Raw genomic sequence first — 21,519 nt, 5'->3', positions numbered from 1 at the left:
CAGAATAAGAGAGCCAGAGAGATGATCAGATATCTTGGTTTTGAGAGATGGCTAAAATCTGGTTTGTTCCCCAGCTCCGCCCCACTTTAGGAAGTTTAATTAGTAGACTTTTTTCCCCACTGATAGGTGTCCCTTGGTGGGAGGAAATGAAGCCAACTGAATCCACCAATTGTTTTTCTAAGATTGCCCCACATAAATCTATAAGAACAGTACCAGGGGCTAGTCATATCACTGAGGAAGAATAAGGTTTGGAATTTATGCTGGCATATTTTTCTGCCAGCCCATTGGAAAAACAGATGTTAATGTAGCCTTGAAAAAGAGGCCCAAGTGTTTTCATACCAGATAGTTCATGATGATAATCAAATGTATGGCCTGAGATATGTTAATATGAGATACAATTATAAATCATGGAGCTCTGCCCTGCTATTTTAATGCAGATCTTACTGAAATGCCTTGAAATGTAGCAGTAATAACTGGGAGAAGATTGTATTGCACGACTTTTTAGCATTGGATTGCTGTTCATGTTACCCCGATGTTCAAAAACCTTAAGTGCTTTCAGACTTCTTATAACCAAATTGCAAGAAACATGCCTCGTGTAGAAAAAAGTGGTTAGTTATTTGCCAGATTTTAAAAATATTATTGAGAGATTTTAATGTGTAGTTATATTTGTTGTTACCAACAAAAGTGATAGAATCACTGAAGTACTACCAATATAGTCCTCTACATAGCTACCCAGAAGTTACCCTGAGCTTCTTGGACCTTAATAACATGTATGGAGAGCCAGTTTGGTGTAGTGGTTAAGGCATCAGGCTAGAAACCGCGAAACCATGAGTTCTAGTCCCGCCTAGGCACAAAGCCAGCTGGGTGATCCTGGGCCAGTAACTTTCTCTCAGCCATAAGAAAAGGGCAATGGCAAATCACTTCTGAAAAACCTTCCCAAGAAAACCTCAGGCACTTGTCCAGGCAGTCTCTGACAATTGGACATGATTAAAAAAAAGGATTAAAAAAAATAGTAACATGTATATCTGTGCATGATTGGAGGATTAAGCAGCAAGTTCCCTCCACAAATTTGAAGTAATATATGAGCAATCTCCATAGCACATATAGTCCTTGGATCCTTCAGTATTGGCAAAGCCATGCTTGTATTTTATAGAATACTTCCTACAGCTGCCAAATAGCTGCAGTATAGGCTAAAATAAATTTAGTTTCCTTGAAGAGGAGGCAGACTGATCCCTGCTTAGAGTCTCCCTTCATTCTTATGCCACTAATAGTTCTGAATGGCATTCAGTTATGCCCTTCTCTGTGCACCACCACCTCCATTTGCAGTCGTGCTTCGCATACACACACCCCCCCCGGCATCCCAAATCTCTGACAGGCCAGGGTGGCACAGTTTACTTGAGAAAGATGGCATGCAGCAAGAGTTAATTCTTGCTCTTTACACAACTTCCTTCCTATAAACGTGTATGAGCTGTGAATGTGTACAGTTGCATGGGAAGTAACAGAGACGCCAATCCTGGTTCTTGTCCACTAATGCCATGCCCACTGCCAACTCTGTTGCTTTTCTCAGGAATAAAATGAATGTCTGTGACCATAGAGAAATATAATTTATAGTCTTCCTACGTAGTACATTTTTCATGTGTTATTCTTCTACCCAAAGCAATCAGTAGTGACAAATAACTAAAAATTCTGTTCATTATAGCCGTGCTATTTCATAATCAATAATGAAGGAGAATAAAGCAGTTTCCCACAATCTTGCCATTGTTGCATATTTCCATGTTAATTATAGAAGCAGAAGCTCAGTAAAGTTACACTGGTTTGTCATTCAGCTGCTGTGGCTTCATTCCTATACAAGCATGGTCATCTACAGAATATAGATCGCCATGTACTCGAAAGCGATAAATGCAAGTGTAATTTGGGTGGCCCCAGTTACTTAGCACTTTCAGTTTTACATAGCTCATCAATTCAGAAGATTCATTCTGAAAAAGAAAGAGAATTCTTTAATCCTACCATAGCTTAATTATATGGTTTTCTTGTAATATGTCTGGTGTGCACAGAATACTAACATAGAGATAGCATATGCGCACAACAGGAATAATCCTAGATGCACAAGTTTCCTCAAGCACTCCCCTCCCTGTCCTCCTCCCACATAATTGGAAGGAGAAATAAATCATGACATTATTTTATTTTAAAAGATTCCTGGTTTAGTGTACCTGATTTAACAAACTGTAAAAAATTCACTAGAACAAGCTAGATGCAGATAGCACATAAAAGCTAGGATTCTTTTTGAAGCTATTTACTTAACAGATTCTTAGTTTAAACTACAATTTCTGGTTTGCATTAAAACAGAGTTTATTTATTTCAATCATTTATATATCACTGTAATCTGTATAGACTCCTAAGAGTTTTGGAAAATAAAACAACATTAGAACAAAAGCAATAATACATAACAAGAACATGCACTCATCCCCCAAATTTTCTCTGGAAAAGTCTTTGCTTAGATTAACTTCTAAAAGGCCTTGAGTGTGAGTGGTGTTCTGACCTCAGGGTAGGGGCGATTCCATAATAGAGGAGCTGCAAGAAAATAATGTGTCGGCAAATCCTTGCCCCCAATCTCTCCAACATGGAAAATTGTTAACAAATGGGGCTGGGGTTGGTGGCATGCACCAAATGAGTTCATTCCATGTGGAGAGTGGTGCTGAAGCTACCTAGGAGCCAAGCCATGTAGGCCTTTATAGCTTAAAACCAGCATTTTGCACTCAGAAACCTATGGCTAACCAAAGTGGGTCCATAACACAGGGGCTATGGGGCTATGGGGCTTCTCATTTGCCAGTAAATAGGCCATGTTAGGAGTCTGCCAAAGTAACATTCTGATTATTCCTTCTCCTGCCCATGCAGAAGAGAGGGGAATGCTCAAGCCTGGCATTTCATGCAGGCATCTTACTGCTCTTCCATTTACCACTAGATTATGATTTAATGTCAAGAGGATCATCACATATCCAGCCTTCCAGAAAGAGGTTTTGTTTTTTGTTTAACCTTAAGGAAAATCATGATGATTATAAAGTTATGCTAACTGTATGGGTTACTATAATTGTCCCCTTGGTCAACAGCAATGTTTATTAAAATTGTGTGCAAATTTCCCAACAGCCTCTACATACCTTCAACTGGAATGTTTGAATTAAATATCCATCTGTGTCATACATAAACTGGCCCAAGAAGGTTCCTTCTTCCTCATTTTCTACTTTTAGTCCCTTTTGGAAGAAAATAGTCATGACATCATACAGTATTCCATAATAGTAGAAGAAAGAAAGATTTTATCCGTTTAGGAATCAAGTCTGACATAAATATCTAGTCAAATTGTGGACAAGCGTTTTTAAGTCATTAATATGAGACAGCTCATCTTTTACTGACTACTTATTAATCATGCATTGATATCCTAATTAAAGAACCAGTTATTTAACTGTTCGGTTATCATCAACTTCATACTCCAAAGTACAAAGAAAAATTTTATTGTCTTTATTCCACATTTCTCAGCAGCATATCTAGTTCTATTTAACCATTTTTAACCTCAAAGCAGTGGTAATTTAGGCTGAGTATTTATACAATGCCTCTGAAGGACTAATTTAGTCTGAAATGCATTGGATTACAGTATGTGTGTATGTATATCTATACACACACAGACAGACACAGACAGAGTATATCTTCAACAGCAATTGGATTTTTCCATTATATTTCTTGCCATCCACATAGTAGCTTTCTTAGAATACTTGTTGATATTTTACTGTAGAGAAGTACCGTAATAAAGTGATAGCTCCTTCAATTTGTTTTGTCAATTTCATTTCAGAAAGCACTACAAGACTTACACAAATTACTGGATTTAAGGCAATTTAGAGTAGATGGTTAAATCCATCTAGATTAGATTGATTTTAGCTTGCTCTTCTTCATCTACCCCATTATTAACTTTGTACAATATTCAAGAAATCGCATACTTCCTTATAATTAGGTTGCAAGAAACAGCAGAGCTAAGTCATTAGTGTACTAAGTGCACCCCATGCCAAAGCTGAAATTACTTCCTCAGTGATTTCATATCACTGTTAAACAGAATGAAGAAACTCAAGCTTTCAAAGGACTCTGCTTCAGCAGTTACAGGATTAGTCTTAACAGTGAAGATGTCTGAATACCAGACTTTGTGCAAAACGTTGCTTTTGTATAGATGGTTTAGGTTCACGTACCATAATGTGGTTAATCTGGGTTTTCCCGAGTCCAGCCACTGCCATTTATAAAATATGAGTTACAGTTTAGTATCTTCTATAAAGGTAATCAGTTGTGTCTAATCAGCAACCGTTCAGCAAATTAATTACAGCATCAGTGAAATCAAAGTTATTCATCTGAATGTTAGCAGATCTCTCCCTAAAAAATATGTATGTTTGTTTATTGATTGATTAGTCTAATGACCATATCAGATAAAATAAGATAAAATAATACAGTGGATTGGGATATAAAAAATATCCAATGAAATGATATTTCTACATCATCCCTTTGGCATCTGATCCCAATCTGATCCAGATAGGAAGCTCTCAGTCCCTAAAACAGTAACAACAATAGAAATGAAACTTGCAAGGTACTTTTTCCTTAAATTGTGTAACTAAAGTAGAACATGATGCTTACATAAATGGCAAAGTCTTTGGGAGCACTAGAGGTCTCTCCTGTGGGGGAGACTTTCTTGGAGATATGTTGTATTGTAACAGCTCTTGGAATAATAACCATGGCTAGTCTGACAACAGCTTCACCTTGACTTCCAGGAAAAGGCCAGCAATTTCCAGGGTGGTAACTGGGCTTAAGGAAAGAGAGACAAAATTTTGAATGTTTTATGCATTCTACTGCTATAAATGCTATAACTCAGTCAATTAAAGAGGATTTAAATCAATTATTCATTTTGGTTTCTGTAGTTTGAGATTCTATTTAATTAATTGAAAGTTTATTATATTTTTTAATGTCATTTGTTGCTGAAACACTTTGAAATACTTCTAATGAAAGAAAGAAAGCTTTAATAAAGATTTGAATTCTCCCAAACAACATTAAGAGTAATGGTTTGTCACAATTAAATAGAGAAAGAATCCAAGTGTTTTATTTACTCCCATGTTTTAACATCATGCTTTGACTTTCCTTTATATGACTTTAATCATATTTTTCCAACTCTCTACTGATGAATTATTCTCTGCAGATCTGGAAGATGAGACAGATCGCTGTGCCAATACATTTTATTTTAAACACTAAAAGGACCTCAGCCTGGCCAAAAGAGTAGATGCAGTTCACCAAGCTTTATATGGTTGAAAGAAAAAAAAAAAACGGAATCCCTTTCTAGTGGCCTTGACTTGACAAGCGTAAATAATGATCGAAACTAAAAAGAAATAAACATAATGGATTACAAGAGAAGAAAATATAGAAATAAAATCTCTTTGAAGAAGAAAATACTTTACAGTATTATTTAACTACAGGATCTATTAGACCTGACAGCCTACAAAAAACTCAAATGCAATCCCACAAGAAAAGTGCTACTAAAAACTACAGTAACTGCCTTATCAAGACTTCATCACTCTCATCTGATGTACAGAGAAATCTATACAGGAGTGAAGCTCTGCCACCCCAGCTATATGGGCTTCTCAAGAACCATAAGGAACAGGTGCCATTACATCCAATCATTAGTGCCAATGACTCCCCCACAAAGCACATTGCCAAATACCTGGCAACCGTCCTGCAACCATATATTGGACAAATCACACATAGATCAGAGACTCAGCCGATTTCATTGAGAAACTGAAAAAGCTGAGTCTTGGTCCAAATGACAGACTGATTAGCTTTGATGTGGTGTCCCTCTTCACTAATGTGCTCATCAAGGAGACATTACTGCATATTAAAGAAATCTTCCCTGAGGACATCACCAGCCTGTTTCACTACCGCCTCACTATGTGCTATTTCCAATGAAATAATGAATGTTATGAACAAATAGAGGGAGTCGCTATGGGAAGCCCCTGAGTCCGGTCATAGATAACTTCTTCATGGAAAAATTTGAACAAAAGGCACTGGAGATGGCACCCCTAAAACCATCACCATGGTTCCAGTATGTAGATGATACCTTTGTGATCTGGAGCAAGAGTAAAGAACTTGGGAAATCCCTAGAACACCAAGGGGAGCAGAGACCTGCTCACAGCATCCAGGGTCTATCGTATCCCCTGTAGCTATGGACACATACAGTGGGGCAAAAAAGTTTAGTCAGCCACCAATTGTGCAGGTTCTCCCACTTAAAAAGATGAGAGAGGCCTGTAATTTTCATGATAGGTATACCTCAACTATGAGAGACAAAATGGGGGAAAAAATCCAGAAAATCACATTGTCTGATTTTTAAAGAATTTATTTGCAAATCATGGTGGAAAATAAGTATTTGGTCACCTACAAACAAGCAAGATGTCTGGCTCTCACGGACCTGTAACTACTTCTTTAAGAGGCTCCTCTGTCCTCCACTTGTTACCTGTAGTAATGGCACCTGTTTGACCTTGTTATCAGTATAAAAGACACCTGTCCACAACCTCAAACAGTCACACTCCAAACTCCACTATGGCCAAGGTCAAAGAGCTGTTGAAGGACACCAGAAGCAAAATTGTAGACCTGCACCAGGCTGGGAAGACTGAATCTGCAGTAGGCAAGCAGCTTGGTGTGAAGAAATCAACTGTGGGAGCAATAATTAGAAAATGGAAGATATACGAGACCACTGATAATCTCCCTCGATCTGGGGCTCCATGCAAGATCTCACCCCGTGGGGTCAAAATGATCACAAGAACGGTGAGCAAAAATCCCAGAACCACACGGGGGGACCTAGTGAATGACCTGCAGAGAGCTGGGACCAAAGTAACAAAGGCTACCATCAGTAACACACTACGCCGCCAGGGACTCAAATCCTGCAGTGCCAGATGTGTCCCCCTGCTTAAGCCAGTAAATGTCTGGGCCCATCTGAAGTTTGCTAGAGAGCAATTGGATGATCCAGAAGAGGACTGGGAGAATGTCATATGGTCAGATGAAACCAAAGTAGAACGTTTTGGTCTAAACTCAACTCGTCGTGTTTGGAGGAGAGAGAATGCTGAGTTGCATCCAAAGAACACCATACCTACTGTGAAGCATGGGGGTGGAAACATCATGCTTTGGAGCTGTTTTTCTGCAAAGGGACCAGGACGACTGATCCGTGTAAAGGAAAGAATGAATGGGGCCATGTACCGTGAGATTTTGAGTGAACACCTCCTTCCATCAGCAAGGGCATTGAAGATGAAACGTGGCTGGGTCTTTCAGCATGATAATGATCCCAAACACACCGCCCTGGCAACGAAGGAGTGGCTTCGTAAGAAGCATTTCAAGGTCCTGGAGTGGCCTAGCCAGTCTCCAGATCTCAACCCCATGGAAAACCTTTGGAGGGAGTTGAAAGTCCGTGTTGCCCAGCGACAGCCCCAAAACATCACTGCTCTAGAGGAGATCTGCATGGAGGAATGGGCCAAAATACCAGCAACAGTGTGTGAAAACCTTGTGAAGACTTACAGAAAACGTTTGACCTCTGTCATTGCCAACAAAGGATATATAACAAAGTATTGAGATGAACTTTTGATATTGACCAAATACTTATTTTCCACCATGATTTGCAAATAAATTCTTTAAAAATCAGACAATGTGATTTTCTGGATTTTTTCCCCCATTTTGTCTCTCATAGTTGAGGTATACCTATGATGAAAATTACAGGCCTCTCTCATCTTTTTAAGTGGGAGAACTTGCACAATTGGTGGCTGACTAAATACTTTTTTGCCCCACTATATACCCTGGCACCACAAAATGCAGTTTCCACACCTGACTGAAGGAACACGAGAATCATTGCAAACTAGGACAGCCTGAAAAATCATCAGCGCTATAATGATCATAAAGTTCAAGGATTCACAAGTGCTGTCAACAATATCAAACTATTACATACACCTGCACAGAGAGGCTATTGAGATCCACAAACATCCCAACAACTTCAAAAAGAAATAAGAAAGTCTGAAGGTAATCAAAACCTGATTATATGCTTTGCGCCACACCAATATACTCCTCAAAGCAGGACCAAACAGGAATCAGCTCCCAAAAATGGGCAAATCAGAAACTTGCTTGGCAAGGACCCAGTCAGGACTCAGCTACTCAGACTAACCAACCAGAACCCAGCACAAACCAAGAATCAATTAGGAACTGGTACCCCCAAAATGATCAATGAGGCTCGGGCATAATCAAAGAACCAGTCAGAGACCAGCCCTCACCAACCTGAACCAATCAGAAACCAGCTTGGCTAAAGGCCAATCTGAAGTCAGGACACCTGGTTATAAAGACAGCCCAGTCTCTGCTCAGTTTGCCTCTGAAGATGCCAGCCAGACTTGCCAGTGAAATGTCAAGAAATGTGTTCTCCAGCCCACAATCACTCAACCCTGAAGCCCAGCACTGCCCCCAAAATACTTTATGTTTATTTCTACCTGCAGAATTATGTCTGGAGATCTCACAAAAGGGAGTATAATGAATGACATCCAGAAATATTTCCCTCCATCGTGGCGGTAGCTTCTACTGGTTCTGGACTGAACAATACTGGCACCTAGAATTACATTGCTATACAATTAAATATCATTGATCTGTTTATTGTATATTATTGTATATTGTTTGTCAGCAAAGAGAATCCAGAAAATATAACCTCTGTCACAATTTATGTGCAACAAACAATTAGCAAAGACAGTGGCTATGAATATTTTCTGGTAATTCTTTAGTCCTTTAGCGGAAAGCTGGAAACTTTTCTAACAATTTAGAACTATGTACAGTTGCACAGTTACATAGTGAACCTCTTACAAACTTGCATATTAAAATGAGCAAACAAAATGCTTTTGAAGACTTCAGATATTGTAGTTGATACTGAAGAGATTTACTTTAATTTAACAATTGAACTACGTATCATAGTTTATACTGATTAATGCTGTCCTATATATGAATAGCAAAGATTTCCAAAATCTAGTTATTTAGCTTGGAGAGTAACAGCTGCTGCAAATACCTGCTGATTTGAGTGCATAATCTGGCATCTGAACATCATCTTCATCCAACTTTTCCTTTAATTTTTTAAGCGTTTTTTCAATAGTCTGTCATGGATAAAAGGTAAAATTAAAATTCAGCCATTATTACATCTGTAAAGTCAGGAATATTTAGAAAGTGCCAGAAATGTTCAAAGAAGAAATTTGAACTCTGACCGCAATTTTCCAGAAATGTGGCACCATATGAATCATTTATGATGTGGATTGCTACTCTGCAAGGGGCACAGGTAGCAAAAAGCTAGCATACAAACACAGAACAGGGAAGTCCGTGCATCTGGCTGTGGCACTGAATCATGTCTCCAGTGCTGCTTGACTTCATTGTGCTGTTGCCAGTTAAGCAGGCTCAAATAGGAACACGAACTGAAAGAACATGAACTAGATTGTTAGTGGCCCAAGATGAAAGCCATATTGGTTTGGTAGAAATATGATTTCTGTCAATAAAATCTTATGAAGATCTCTTACCCATTTTGTAATGCCTTTGCTCGTATATCCTTTCAGTATTTCACTAACTGTGTCATAGGCAATATCCTTCATGCTCAATTTCAGACCCTGAAGTTGTGTTTGCAGCATATGTACTTCCTCCTTCAGAGATGGGATTTCTAGTGCCTTTTTTTCCAACATGTGATTAGCTTTCCTAAGAAAAAAGATTTTTCTAAAGAGATTTTTTAAAAATTGACTTCTTCAATTTTGCTTTTATTTTTTAAAAAGATTCTATGGGCTGGCTAGGATTGCTAAGATATGGATTGGGGAATAGGTGATGTTGCAGACTGTCTTCCAGACCTGAATGGGAAGGGGAAGGAACAGTGAAAGGAACTTAGGTGTTTTTTTTTTTCCCCTCATACGGCTTTAAGAATAGCTATAAGGATCTTCTACTGTCAACTCAGCCAGTGGGAAACAGGCCAGTGATACACAGAAGGCATCCACAATAACTACCAGAAGAGCACTGTTATCCTGCAGGATGGGGCAGAAGAGGGGAAAAAATACTTTAATCAGAGACAGTGACTTAACCATTGTTACAATGATTTTCTAATAATCGCCTTATGGGTAGGAGGCTTAACTATGACCAACTATCATTCTTGGTCAGCATACAAAAAGTATGTTTTGCTTCACAAGCAGAAATAAAGGAACTTGCAAAAAATTAAAATAATTTAAAAGTTTTCTTACATTAAGGATCTCAGATCTTTTGTTCCACTCTATAATACATAAAGGGAAAAATAATTACAAATTAAAATATGCATATTGTTTATGCATATTTATTGAACAGCAGGCCAGAAATGTAATTTGATATAAGCTACTCATATTTCTTATTACATCAAAGCAGAATCTTATGCAAACAATAGGGCCAGTTAAATGGCCTGGGAGCAACTACCACTTTGTGGGGGAGATATCATACAGGCAAATCCAGGATTTTCTGCTTTTTTCCTGGGATGTGGGTTAGGGTTATTCCTTATTTATCTCTGCTAAGGCTATCTTAACTGTTTTAATGTTTGCCCTCTGAAAAATGATGGTGATTTTTAGCATTTGCACCACCAAAAGTTGGTAGCATGATTAGTGGGTCTCTGAGGGCTGCAAGAAGTCCGCTGCCTAAGCTTACTCTATATGAGCCAGTTTAGTCTAATGCTTAAGGCACTGGACTAGGAGCAAGAAAATCCAAATTCTACTCCTGCCTTAGGCATGAAAGCCAGTTGGGTGACCTTGGGCCAATCACTCTCTCTCAGCCCTAGGATCAAGGCAATGGCAAACCACTTCTGGAAACTACTGCCTACAAATCTGCATGGTCTTGTCCATGTAGTTGCTAGGAATCAATCTGACTTTTACAAGAAGAAAAATCCTACTCAAAGAATTGCAGTTAATTATTATTATAAATATGAGATAATGCATAAGTATACAATACTGTACACATTTCAGATTTGCTGATACAGAGATTGCTGAATAATTAAATCAATAATAAGAAATCACCTGGATGAGATCGTATATGGAACAGTCTTTCCACCCAAATAGCTGGTTTCCATCAAGCAGTCCCATGTAAGTAGCACCTATCCAAATTGTTTTTTAAACATATTTTAAAAAGTTGATTATAATTTTCCTCTATAGAAAATTAACTTTTGGCATAGTATTGCAGATACTATTGCAGCTGAAATCTAAAATGGGTAGGTTATCTAATTTTTCATATTGTCTGATCAGCTTTCTTAACACTTTTTTTTTCTGAAATGATCTCTTATAATAAAGATCCCAAGTAAAATACATAAGAATTGGTGCAGATATGACTCAACTGGCTACAATAAAAGAACTAGAAGCTCTCTAAGGGCACATGCTTCTTTCCTGAAGCCTTGCCTTCAGCGAATAAAATGTCCCTATCCTGTCTGAATTGCAGTTGCATTCGCCATCAACATTAGGATAGCACAGTTAAGGTAATTTCAGTTGTACAGACCACCAGAAGGCAGTACATGATCAGTTTCAGCCTTATTGAGATTTGTCAGATGTACAAAGCCAGATTTTTTACGGGATCTGAACCTGCTACCTGGAATTGAACTCATGCACTATTGTACTTTCAGTGACTATATACAGTGTATTAGCTTAGGAGCTATGCAGGTTCTGGTGCTGAGATATGTTGCAGAAAGAGATATATAGAATCTATACAGTGTACAATCCACTTTCCCTTAAGCACTTAAAGAGAGAGATATGCAGATGTTACATTATGTCATACCTTGTGTACAAGGTTTTATATGACTTCCACCCCACCTCCTTTGAAGGGGAGAATATTTATCTATTATCACAAGCTATAAATGTATCATCTAGATGACGATGATCATGATGATGATTTTTATCTCTCTCCCTCTGACCCCTTAAGAGAAGATGGACTTTATTTACCATTCTGATAGACAATTAAGGGGTCTGCAATCCACTTTGAAGTGCTGTTTCAGATCCTGGTGAAATTGAAATTCTGCTTCATTTTAATTGTTATTATCACCAATATTTCCAGCTGCTACTTGTGCAATCCATATTAGAACAAGCTTATTTTATTAAACTAAGATCACAAATTAAATCCTGAAGTAATCTCCTAAAATTGTTTGGAAGAATAGGACCTCTTCACTACTGTACAAACCATATAATAGGTACACATTTAGTCAGATGGCAAAATTCCTGAGTTCTGAACACAATTGACAATTTCTATCCTCAAAAGTCTTATAAGGCTGCAGTCCTAAACATACTAGGAAATAAGCCTAAGTGGACACAATATGTTACATGACACACTTAACCATGAATAGCTAACCCAACATTTACTCAGTTAATCCAATTGCCTGGGTTTGCACAATATGCTGAACTATAAACTATAAGCTGGTTAAGGCAGCTTGGGAGGTGACATGGGTGGATCCAGGCGATGTTGACTTTATTCTTGAGAGAGGGAGTGTTTCCAGTGGCCTTTAAAGAGGCGCTGGTGCAGCCCCTCCTCAAGAAACCATCACTGGATCCCACTGTACTGGACAATTTTCGTCCAGTCTGAGAATTGAGAAGGTGGCATTGAAGCTTCAGAGGATCCTGGATGAAACATTATCTGGACCCTTTCCAGTTGGGTTTCAGGCTCGGATTTGGGACTGAAACAGCATTGGTCGCACTCTTGGATGATCGCTGGTGGGAGCGGGATGGGGGTAGTGCATCCATCCTTGCTCTTCTTGAACTCTCAGCAGATTTCGATACCATTGACCATGGTATCCTTTTGGATTGGCTTGGGGAGTTGGGGGTGGGTGGCAGAGTTTTGTGCTAGTTTACCTCCTTCCTCCAAGGCCAGTCCCAATCGGTGTTGATAGGGAACGAGAGGTCCAGCACACGGCCCCTCCTTTGTGGGGTGCCGCAGGGTTTGGTACTCTCCCCACTCCTTTTTAACATCTACATGAAACCACTGGGTGATGTGAAACCATCCGCCACCATGGGATGAGGTATCATCAATATGTAGATGATACCCAGTTATATATCTCCATCCCAGGTGATTTGAGTGATGCTGTGGCTACCCGTTCGCAATGCCTGGAGCCTGTGGGGGTCTGGATGGGGAACAACAGGCTTCAGTTGAAGTCTGGTAAGACAGAGTGGCTGTGGGTTGGGGGCTCTGTATCTGGAAGTTTACCATCTTTGGTTCTGGATGGGGTTGCAGTACCCCAGACAGACCTGGTGCGTAACCTGGGGGTCCTCCTAGACTCACGACTCCTGCTCAAAGAGCAGGTGGAAGTTGTGGCCAGGAGGGCCTTTGCTCAGCTACGTGTTGTGCACCAGTTACACCCTTTTCTGGATCGGGAGTCCCTTTAGTTAGTCACTCAGGCTCTAGTCATCTCCCGTATAGACTGTTGGAATGCGCTCTACATGGGGCTACCCTTGAAGATTATCCGGAAGCTTCAGCTGGTTCAAAATGCAGCCATGCGGGCAATTTTAGGTGCCCCAAGGATGGCACGTTACACTGTTGCTACGTGAGCTGCATTGGGTCTCAGTCTGCTTCCGGGTCCTATTCAAGGTGTTGGTTATCACCTTTAAAGCCCTACATGGCGTGGGACCGGGTTACCTGAGGGATCATCTCACCCCCATTATATCTACCCATCCCACCTGGTCAGGCAGGGAGGGTATGCTGCGGATCCCGTCAATGAAAGAATGTTGACTGGCGGGGTCCAGAAAGAGAGCCTTCTCTGCTGTGGCCCCCGCCCTTTGGAATACTCTCCCCCCAGAGGTGAGGCAGGCCCCAACTCTCTTGTCCTTCTGGAAAGCAGTCAAAACCTGGCTCTGCCAACTGGCATGGGGCGCAAAAAAGGGCAACCAACCCTGGGGGTGGCTAGCACCTTGAAGATACTCCCATATGTTAACATCTTACTGACCATCAACTTCTTGGAAGATATTATTTGTGTATGTGTTTGGTTTTTATTCTATATTTACTGTATTTTATATTGTTTTATTGTATTTTAATATTTATTGCTCTTTTACTGTGAACTGCCCAGTTCTAAATTTGAAATATCAAATAAATAAATAAATAAGTAAAAATAAATAAATAAATAAATAAATACTGAACTATAAACTAATCCCCAGGACTGTATTTGCATAATAGGTTAGGTTAAAAATGTGTCTGACTAGTCTATGGTTCAGTGTGCTATGCGAACACAGCTAGTGGAACACAGTTCTGAGAAAACAAGTATAGGGCTATGTTGTAGGTACCACTGAAGTCAGCAAGATGTATGATTGTGGAACATGTTTATGATGAAGTAGGCTGTAATGCACCCTAATAAGTACAGCAAAATGTTTTATACAGGAGATACAGTTTATTCTTCGCACTGTAAGAAAGAAGCTTACCAAAAAGCAACAGGAATAGGGCCACCCAAACGACAATTTTCCAAGTAGAGCTCCCACTATGAAACAACAAAGAACAATAACAAAAATCAAAGAATTAAGTGCTCAAAAAGCCCATTCTTCCGGTTCTAACTTAATCCTCTGTTTACTCATTAAGTTGGTTCTGTAGGACAGGAGTCCCAGAATGAAAAGATTCAAGAAACTGTTACATAAAAAGGCAGCAGCAAGGATCACTGCTATCTGTGAAAAGACCTGCTGGTCCACCTTGCTGCATTGTAGGAAAACTCTTAGAAAGAAAATCAAAACTTCCCACTCTATTATACATGGCCTTATACTGGTTTTCAATGGGAAACAGTTCAGTTACTGAAATTTTATAACTCATCCCTATTTTCTCAATAAATCTTGGTAAAGAGATTCTGAGAATCATACTATATTTGGAAAGAATTACTGTCAGTTTGCAGCTATCCCAAAGCCTAATAAGTTCTAGTTTTTGTAACGAAGTAAATTTTACTTTAGCTGAATGTTTGAATGTGGAGTAAGAGAAAGCCCTTGTATCTTTATAATAGGATTAGTATAGCTGGGTTCAAAAAATACCTTTGCTGTTTCTAGTGATTATCTAGATTGTTGCTGTCCACATCTGATAGCTTTATTTTAAAAGTCTGGCTGTATGTGTTCATCAAGATGTGTTCCACCAATGCATCATCTCCCTGTTAAGTGCCAATTAAGAAGAAGGGAATCCCATACAGAAAATGAAAGAACATGTTTCTTTTGGTCTGAACTCTTACACAGCGCTATTTCCCAGTTGTGGCAACTTCCAGATGTGTGGATTTCAACTCTTCCTTGTGAATGAAAAGTATGGCAGAACAAAACCTCAATTAGCTTTTTTCTGTTGTGAGTGACAACACCTCCCTGCCATAGCAATCATTTTCTTTGAATATCCAATATTTTGATTTGCTGTCACAAATTTCAATGTAGCCAACTAGACTAAAAAGGTTCAGTACCTCTGCACTAGTATAGCTATCTGGCATAAGATTTTGCATGCTCTGAAAGCATCTGTTAATACAAGGGTGTTGATAAGCACAAACAGAAACTTTCTCCTAATATAAAAAGCAAATCCCAATTCCTCTGCATACAAAAGGCCTTTCCCTACTAACAAGTGATAGCTTTCCATTCATCCTTAACTGAAAAAAAAATATGGTGGCCGCTCACTTATGGTGGGAATAGCAACTCTTTAGTATTTGCTTAGAAAAATGTTCTGTATGTTTCAAAACTCTTTAAGAGATTCTTTCCTTCCAACAATCAAATGGCAATGGAATACATATAAATATTATGCTTAAATTATATTCAAACATATTCTAGATATATGTTCTTTGATTAACATTAAAAATAAAATATAAATGTGTTCTGTATTAACTACTGATGTGGTTTTTGGCTTTCCAATACTAGAGCAAGAAAACAGGACTTGAAAAGTAGCATAAGATTACTGACAAATCCCAATGCAAACATTTAAAACCACTGTTTAGTCGCCAATTTATTTTTCAGAAAAGATTCTTCATCAACTTTACCTTGATATAATGCAGTAGACTTTTTTCACTAAGCAAAATGGAGTTATTAGGCTTAGAACTATCAAATTACAGATGAGCCTGAGGACACTTTCTGGAAAAATAGACACAAGGATACAACCAAACAATGCAATATATGATTAGAATGACTACAAAATGCATGGAACATTCTACTTTGTTGTTGTGTTATATTATTTCTTGACACTTGGTGAGATTTATTCAGTGGATAAAGTTTATTTGTTAAAGCACAATTATTGGCAAGTTTTGAAGGAAAAATAATTTTACTTATTTATTTGTTTAGAAAATTTATATGGTTGCCCATTTTAAATAAATAACTCTGGGTAGCTAACAAGCAATACACAAGAGAAAAACAATATGATAAAAACTCTATAAACAAAATAAAAGATACAATTAAAAATAATTGTAATTCAATAGCCAAGGCACCACATAAGTAGCTCACAACATCAGAACGTATATTGGGCTCGCAAAATATCCATGACTTTAACTGCATCACAATCTAGGTTTTTGATATATACTAATTAAAACTGAAAAGTGCTTTTTCATTAATTTGCTTTTTACAAAATTCAAAAAAATAAGGCAACCTAGAGTCAGTCACAGAAGTTTCTTGTCAGTGATTCAGCACCCTGATCTGCTGAAGAGAATTTGCTATTTGAAAACAGTAAGAGAAAAACACCTGGTGGAAGACAAAGAGCTCCTGTGGGCCACATGTGACCCATAGGCTACAGGCTGTCACTGCTGATACTAGGAGTTGGAAATATCTGGCATAACTTTAAAGGTGCCTATACTCTGGCATTTAGAGTACAGTACAGTAATCATACAATACAACAACAAAAACAATAATAAAAACATCCAAATGCTGGAAGGAAAACAACAGTGAAAAGACAATCAAACATGTAGGACCTGCCACTCCCGCTATCCCAATGTATGAGGAAAGAGCCAGGTTTTCAGACCTCTTTTGAACATGGCCAGGATAGGAACTAAATGTATTTCCAAATCATAGCATAAATGCAGATGTTAATTTAATTGGCTTGGTAATTTTGAAACATTTTGTTATTGTTGTGCTTTTGTCCTTTTCTCCTGATAAGCAGAACATTCTTGTTAATGTTAATTCAACTTGTTTAGATTCACAAATCACTGAAAGTGTAAAACAAGATTAAGATTTAGACATGCTTAAAGTAGATTCATCAATTCTGACAAATTGATACGTAAGTAATAAGAAATCCAGTGAATCCACTCTAAGTAATAAGGCTGGATTCAAGTCATGATAATTATTCAAGTTATAAGAAATAGACTTACTTTTGCGTGGGCATGGAAATTGTGCATTTTTTCGTTTAGGACTGAAGAGAGGATGGCTGTCCATACAGCTGCAAGGTGGTTTTTGTCCTTGAGGTAAACTATAGAATGAAGAAAGCTTTATATTGCAAAAATATATAAGAACATAAGAACGTCCAGTTTAATCAGACTAAAAAATCTACTTAAATCAGCATTTGAGGGCCACCTACATACAGTACCTCCTAAAGCATCTAAGACTGCTTAAAGAGTATGATCAGTTATTGCTTTTATTTAGCCTCTTACCCTCAGAAATGTTGCTTTTGTGCATGGAAGCTGTAACAAACCCAGACTTTCCTCCCCTCCTACAAGAACATTTCTCTGAATGAATATACCCAGACACCACCAGTTGAAATTCTGTATTATTAGATATCTAAGGTTGATTCCTGCATATCGCTCAGCCTCACGCCTGACTTCTAATGTATGCTGAAATCAGACTATATATGATCAAATTACCCAGGTATTGATACTTCAGTTTGAATTTCTTCCTCTAAAAATTACGTAACCCATTTAGAAATACAATGTTTAAATGAAATCTTTATTTCCTGTCGTTTTTGCAGTATCTGATAAAGATTAAGAATTTTGCCATACTGCACTGTGAAGATTCAGGGACATTATGGAAAGTTACTCTGCTGAAGTATTCTTAAGAGATTCTGATTCCTCTGCTTAAACTAGATTAATTAAATCTATCCCAAATGGTTTTAAAGGAGATTATGACTGATGTTTATCTAGAATCACTAGATACCATCTAGAATCACTTGATATCTTAGTAACTTTCAATACCATCAACAACAGTACATTTGTGGATTGTCTGAAATAGCACAGTTTTGCACTGATTCTTATCCAGTCTCTTAAAAAGGCATGCCTGGAGACTGCCATTCTAACATTTCTTTTCAGAATTTATATCAAGGGTCCCCAAACTTCAGCTCATCAACACCTTCATGAAGTTCCCGATTGTTCATAGACCCCCAAACATTTATTATATGAAAATAATTTAATAAATACTACTTTAACTAATAGTACTACAAATAATAACAACAACAACAACAATGAATGGTCCTATTAACCATTGTGGGTCAATATTGACCATTTTGAGGAAACCTGATCTACATGAAGGTGCTGGAGGAGTTCATCTGTAAACTTACATTAATCATATTCAAGTCTGTTTTTTGGTTACAGTTTTCTCAAATGCAAATATATTCCCTTGTACAGTAGTCTCATTTTAACAAGCACCTTCAGTAAAAATCTTAGATGAAATACATATTTTGCAATAGGTAAAGTATACAAAAATATGCTTAGCAATATTTAAGGGAACTGGATCGTTTTTAAAATAAATGGCTTTATAAAAGTAAGATTTCCAAGTTGACATGGACTCAAATTAGTTTTCTAATCTCCAATTCTAGTTCTCAGCTCCTGGTGACTCTGCAGACATAGCCATTCAGCCATTTATTCACAAAACAAACCACTGCCTTCTTTTCAGCTGTTTTTTCACTCCACAATCTAGCCTATAGCCCTGGGATCCCCTGGATCCCCTATCTTGGTACTAACCAGATCTGCTTAGCTTCCAAACCCAGACAAGGTTAGCCAGGTGCTATCACCTGGTACAGTACATACTCCAAAGAATTTCTCTGCAAATCAGAGCTCCTAAAGGAGGAGGACAAGTGTAGACTAGATATTCACATGTATATCTGTAAGCCTTTAAGATTTTTAGTATCATAAAATAAAAAATGGAAACAATGCAATTTATAATCTGCTGAAACAAGAAAAACAAGGAATTAAAAAGGGATGAGTTGCTCTTCACCTTTTCGGGATGGATCCAGTGACTTAGTAGAGCACTGATCATGAAATTTGTCATTTGTACTAAGTAAACACACAAATTTCCACTCTACTGGATCAGCCTTTCAATACAGTACATTTTTCAAACTGGATGAAAGGTTGATCATAAAAAAAATATCAGGTTTTGGTGTAATTGCTCAGTCTCGAAGTCACTATTTGACATATTCTGATTCTGACAGATGTTGAAACCTAACAGGGCGCATTATGGTTTATTCCAGTGTGCTATTCTTCAAGAGAGATTTTATAACAATATGTTTAACCTTTTTTTTTTTTTTTTTGCTTACTGGAAAATATGGTGTATAATTGCTACGCAGAATGATTTGAAATTAGAAAACATGTAAAATATACTAACAAGTCCCAGTTCAAAGTAGCAGCTTTTTCCATCAAACAGCTGACAGCAAATCTAGGGGGGGAATAACAAATGGCAGGTAAAGTATCTCTGAATTAGTTACCATGGGATGGCGAAAATTTGGCTTTGGGTGCATCAACATATATTGATAAAGATTTGTAAATAAATATTTACATTTAGTTAATATCTGGTGTGCAAATATATCTCATACTTATCTTCATTAAGGGGTGCATACATTCCCCTTTTAGTCCAAGGGTAATAGCCAAACACATGACAATCATCAGATTTTTCCTCCAGTCAAGCTGGCTTTTGAAAATTTCAGTGTGAATGACGCATGGTTTAAGAGGCAATTTATCCAAAAGGCCTTTTAGTACTCCACTAGTTCCATCTTTAAAGCAAAGGAATTCATTTTCAACACTTCAGTGGTATTTTGTAATCTATAAATCAAAATGAAGTGAAATGTTCCAACACTGGGAGGAAGAATAAAGTAAAATGAAAGGCTTAACCACTCACCCTAATCGGAAGAAGGAAAATGAGATGGCATAGTGCTCTCACTGCTCCAGATACAGTATGTTCTACACATTAAACATACATTTAAAAGGTACAGACCACCCATGACCCGTTGGGTCATGGTTTCAGAGATACTTCCTTACCAGATTCCTCAATGCCTTCAGTGACAGAGCTTCTAATGTAGTGCCTTCACTGGGAAAGTCAGTATGTCATTAATACTGAAGTGTATAGCACAAACATCAGGAGTTGACCACAGGAAATGTTTTATGACATTTTGTATTATGTCATAAAATGTTTTATGATAATTTTATGTCATAATATGTTTATCAAATTTGCCAAATTTCAATTCCCCGGGAGTCATGGGTCCTGGATTTTGCACACAATTTGTAAGTTAGTACATCTGAGGTACCTTGGTTCAAAAATTGTTGCCCTATGATGCACCATTTTGCCCAGTTAAAGGTTACAGACAAACAGGAGAGTTTTAGTTGTATATAGATTTGGAAACAATTGATTTAAAGGCACTCTTTGTAGGTCTATCATAATATAATTTGTGATAGTTTCACTCCTGAAATTGGGTATATCAACATTAACTGAACTCTTGGCATTCAGCTCAGAGATTCAAATGCTTTCTTATATTGTTAAAATAATTCAATTTATTTTATAGTTAATTTCTTATCAACCGTATACTGAGCACTAACTGTATAACCTTAGTAATTCCTTTGCCCATTTACTTATATTATATTATTATATTTCTGCATCAATTATTATTCCTTTTTAATTTTTTTTTCCTTTTGCTTGTTCTTTTTTTAAAAAACGATTAATCAATTAAAAAAATAACTGAAATCAATGCTTGGAGAGCCTGGGTATGGATGAAGTCTTAAAGTAACAAACCTTCCAATTGCACATAATATCCAGAAGGGAGAGATGAATATGTAGAGTTATTTCAGCAAACTGAACATCCTTATTTCACACACACCCCGCTTCTCTTCCCGCAAAGAGTAAGGCCAGGGTGGGGGCCATCCCGTCTTAGCTTCACGGAAGCCTCAGATTAGGCTGCGAAAGCGGGTAAGGAATCCAGCGAATTTTATGGGCGGGATGATACTTAATCCTAGGCCTCCAGTCATTCCTTCCCTGTCCCCAATTGCTTACAACCTTAAGCGGTCAAAAAAGTATTGTAAAGTCAGTGCTACACTAAAGAGTCAAGAGAGGGCAAGTAAAGGGATCGCTGGACTTTCTATGCAGTACTGGCGTTTGAGGGGAGGAGGGAGAACCCGCCTCACCGCGCCGGGACGATAAGCCCCGGGCTCCGCTTCCTTGGCGAAGCGGCTAACAGTGACCGGCGTCGGGCTGCCTTTCCGTTGGCCGAAGCGGGGCAACTACTGTAGGCCCCTCTGTCTGAATCTCCGCCCCTTTTCCTTCTCTTTCGTCTCCACGCGCTCCAGGCAGAGCGAGA

At 38.2% G+C, this 21,519-nt stretch overlaps 1 protein-coding gene across 1 annotated transcript; it reads right to left on the bottom strand.

The window, feature by feature from the left end:
- Positions 1-1,672: 1,672 nt before the first annotated feature.
- Positions 1,673-21,496, bottom strand: LOC103053893 (SUN domain-containing protein 3). Its single transcript, XM_088150096.1, has 13 exons — positions 20,958-21,496; positions 19,560-19,610; positions 17,339-17,436; positions 16,025-16,115; positions 14,463-14,518; positions 11,094-11,170; positions 10,299-10,327; positions 9,597-9,768; positions 9,098-9,182; positions 8,535-8,650; positions 4,666-4,833; positions 3,156-3,248; positions 1,673-1,976 (listed from the first exon to the last, which is right to left on the bottom strand). Exons 2-13 carry the CDS (start codon positions 19,589-19,591, stop codon positions 1,806-1,808), a joined length of 1,188 nt encoding a protein of 395 aa, XP_088006222.1. The 5' UTR covers positions 19,592-19,610; positions 20,958-21,496; the 3' UTR covers positions 1,673-1,805.
- Positions 21,497-21,519: the final 23 nt, after the last annotated feature.

This window comes from Python bivittatus, unplaced genomic scaffold (assembly GCF_059951505.1).
Source record: "Python bivittatus isolate LINGU-HERP-01145 unplaced genomic scaffold, Pbiv_v1 ctg000610_np1212, whole genome shotgun sequence".
NCBI lineage: Eukaryota > Metazoa > Chordata > Lepidosauria > Squamata > Pythonidae > Python > Python bivittatus.
The sequence above is the reverse complement of the archived record's forward strand: the minus strand, read 5'-3'. Positions and strand labels throughout refer to the sequence as shown.

Bases quoted from the DNA above. Each gene is read 5' to 3' on its own strand.
- LOC103053893 (XM_088150096.1), bottom strand. From the start codon at position 19,591: ATGGAAAAAGCTGCTACTTTGAACTGGGACTT. The intron at 17,437-19,559 runs GTTAGTATATTT...TTCATTCTATAG, and splicing joins GCTACTTTGAACTGGGACTT to TTTACCTCAAGGACAAAAAC. The intron at 3,249-4,665 runs GTAAGCATCATG...TTCTTCCAAAAG, and splicing joins CCAAAGACTTTGCCATTTAT to GGACTAAAAGTAGAAAATGA.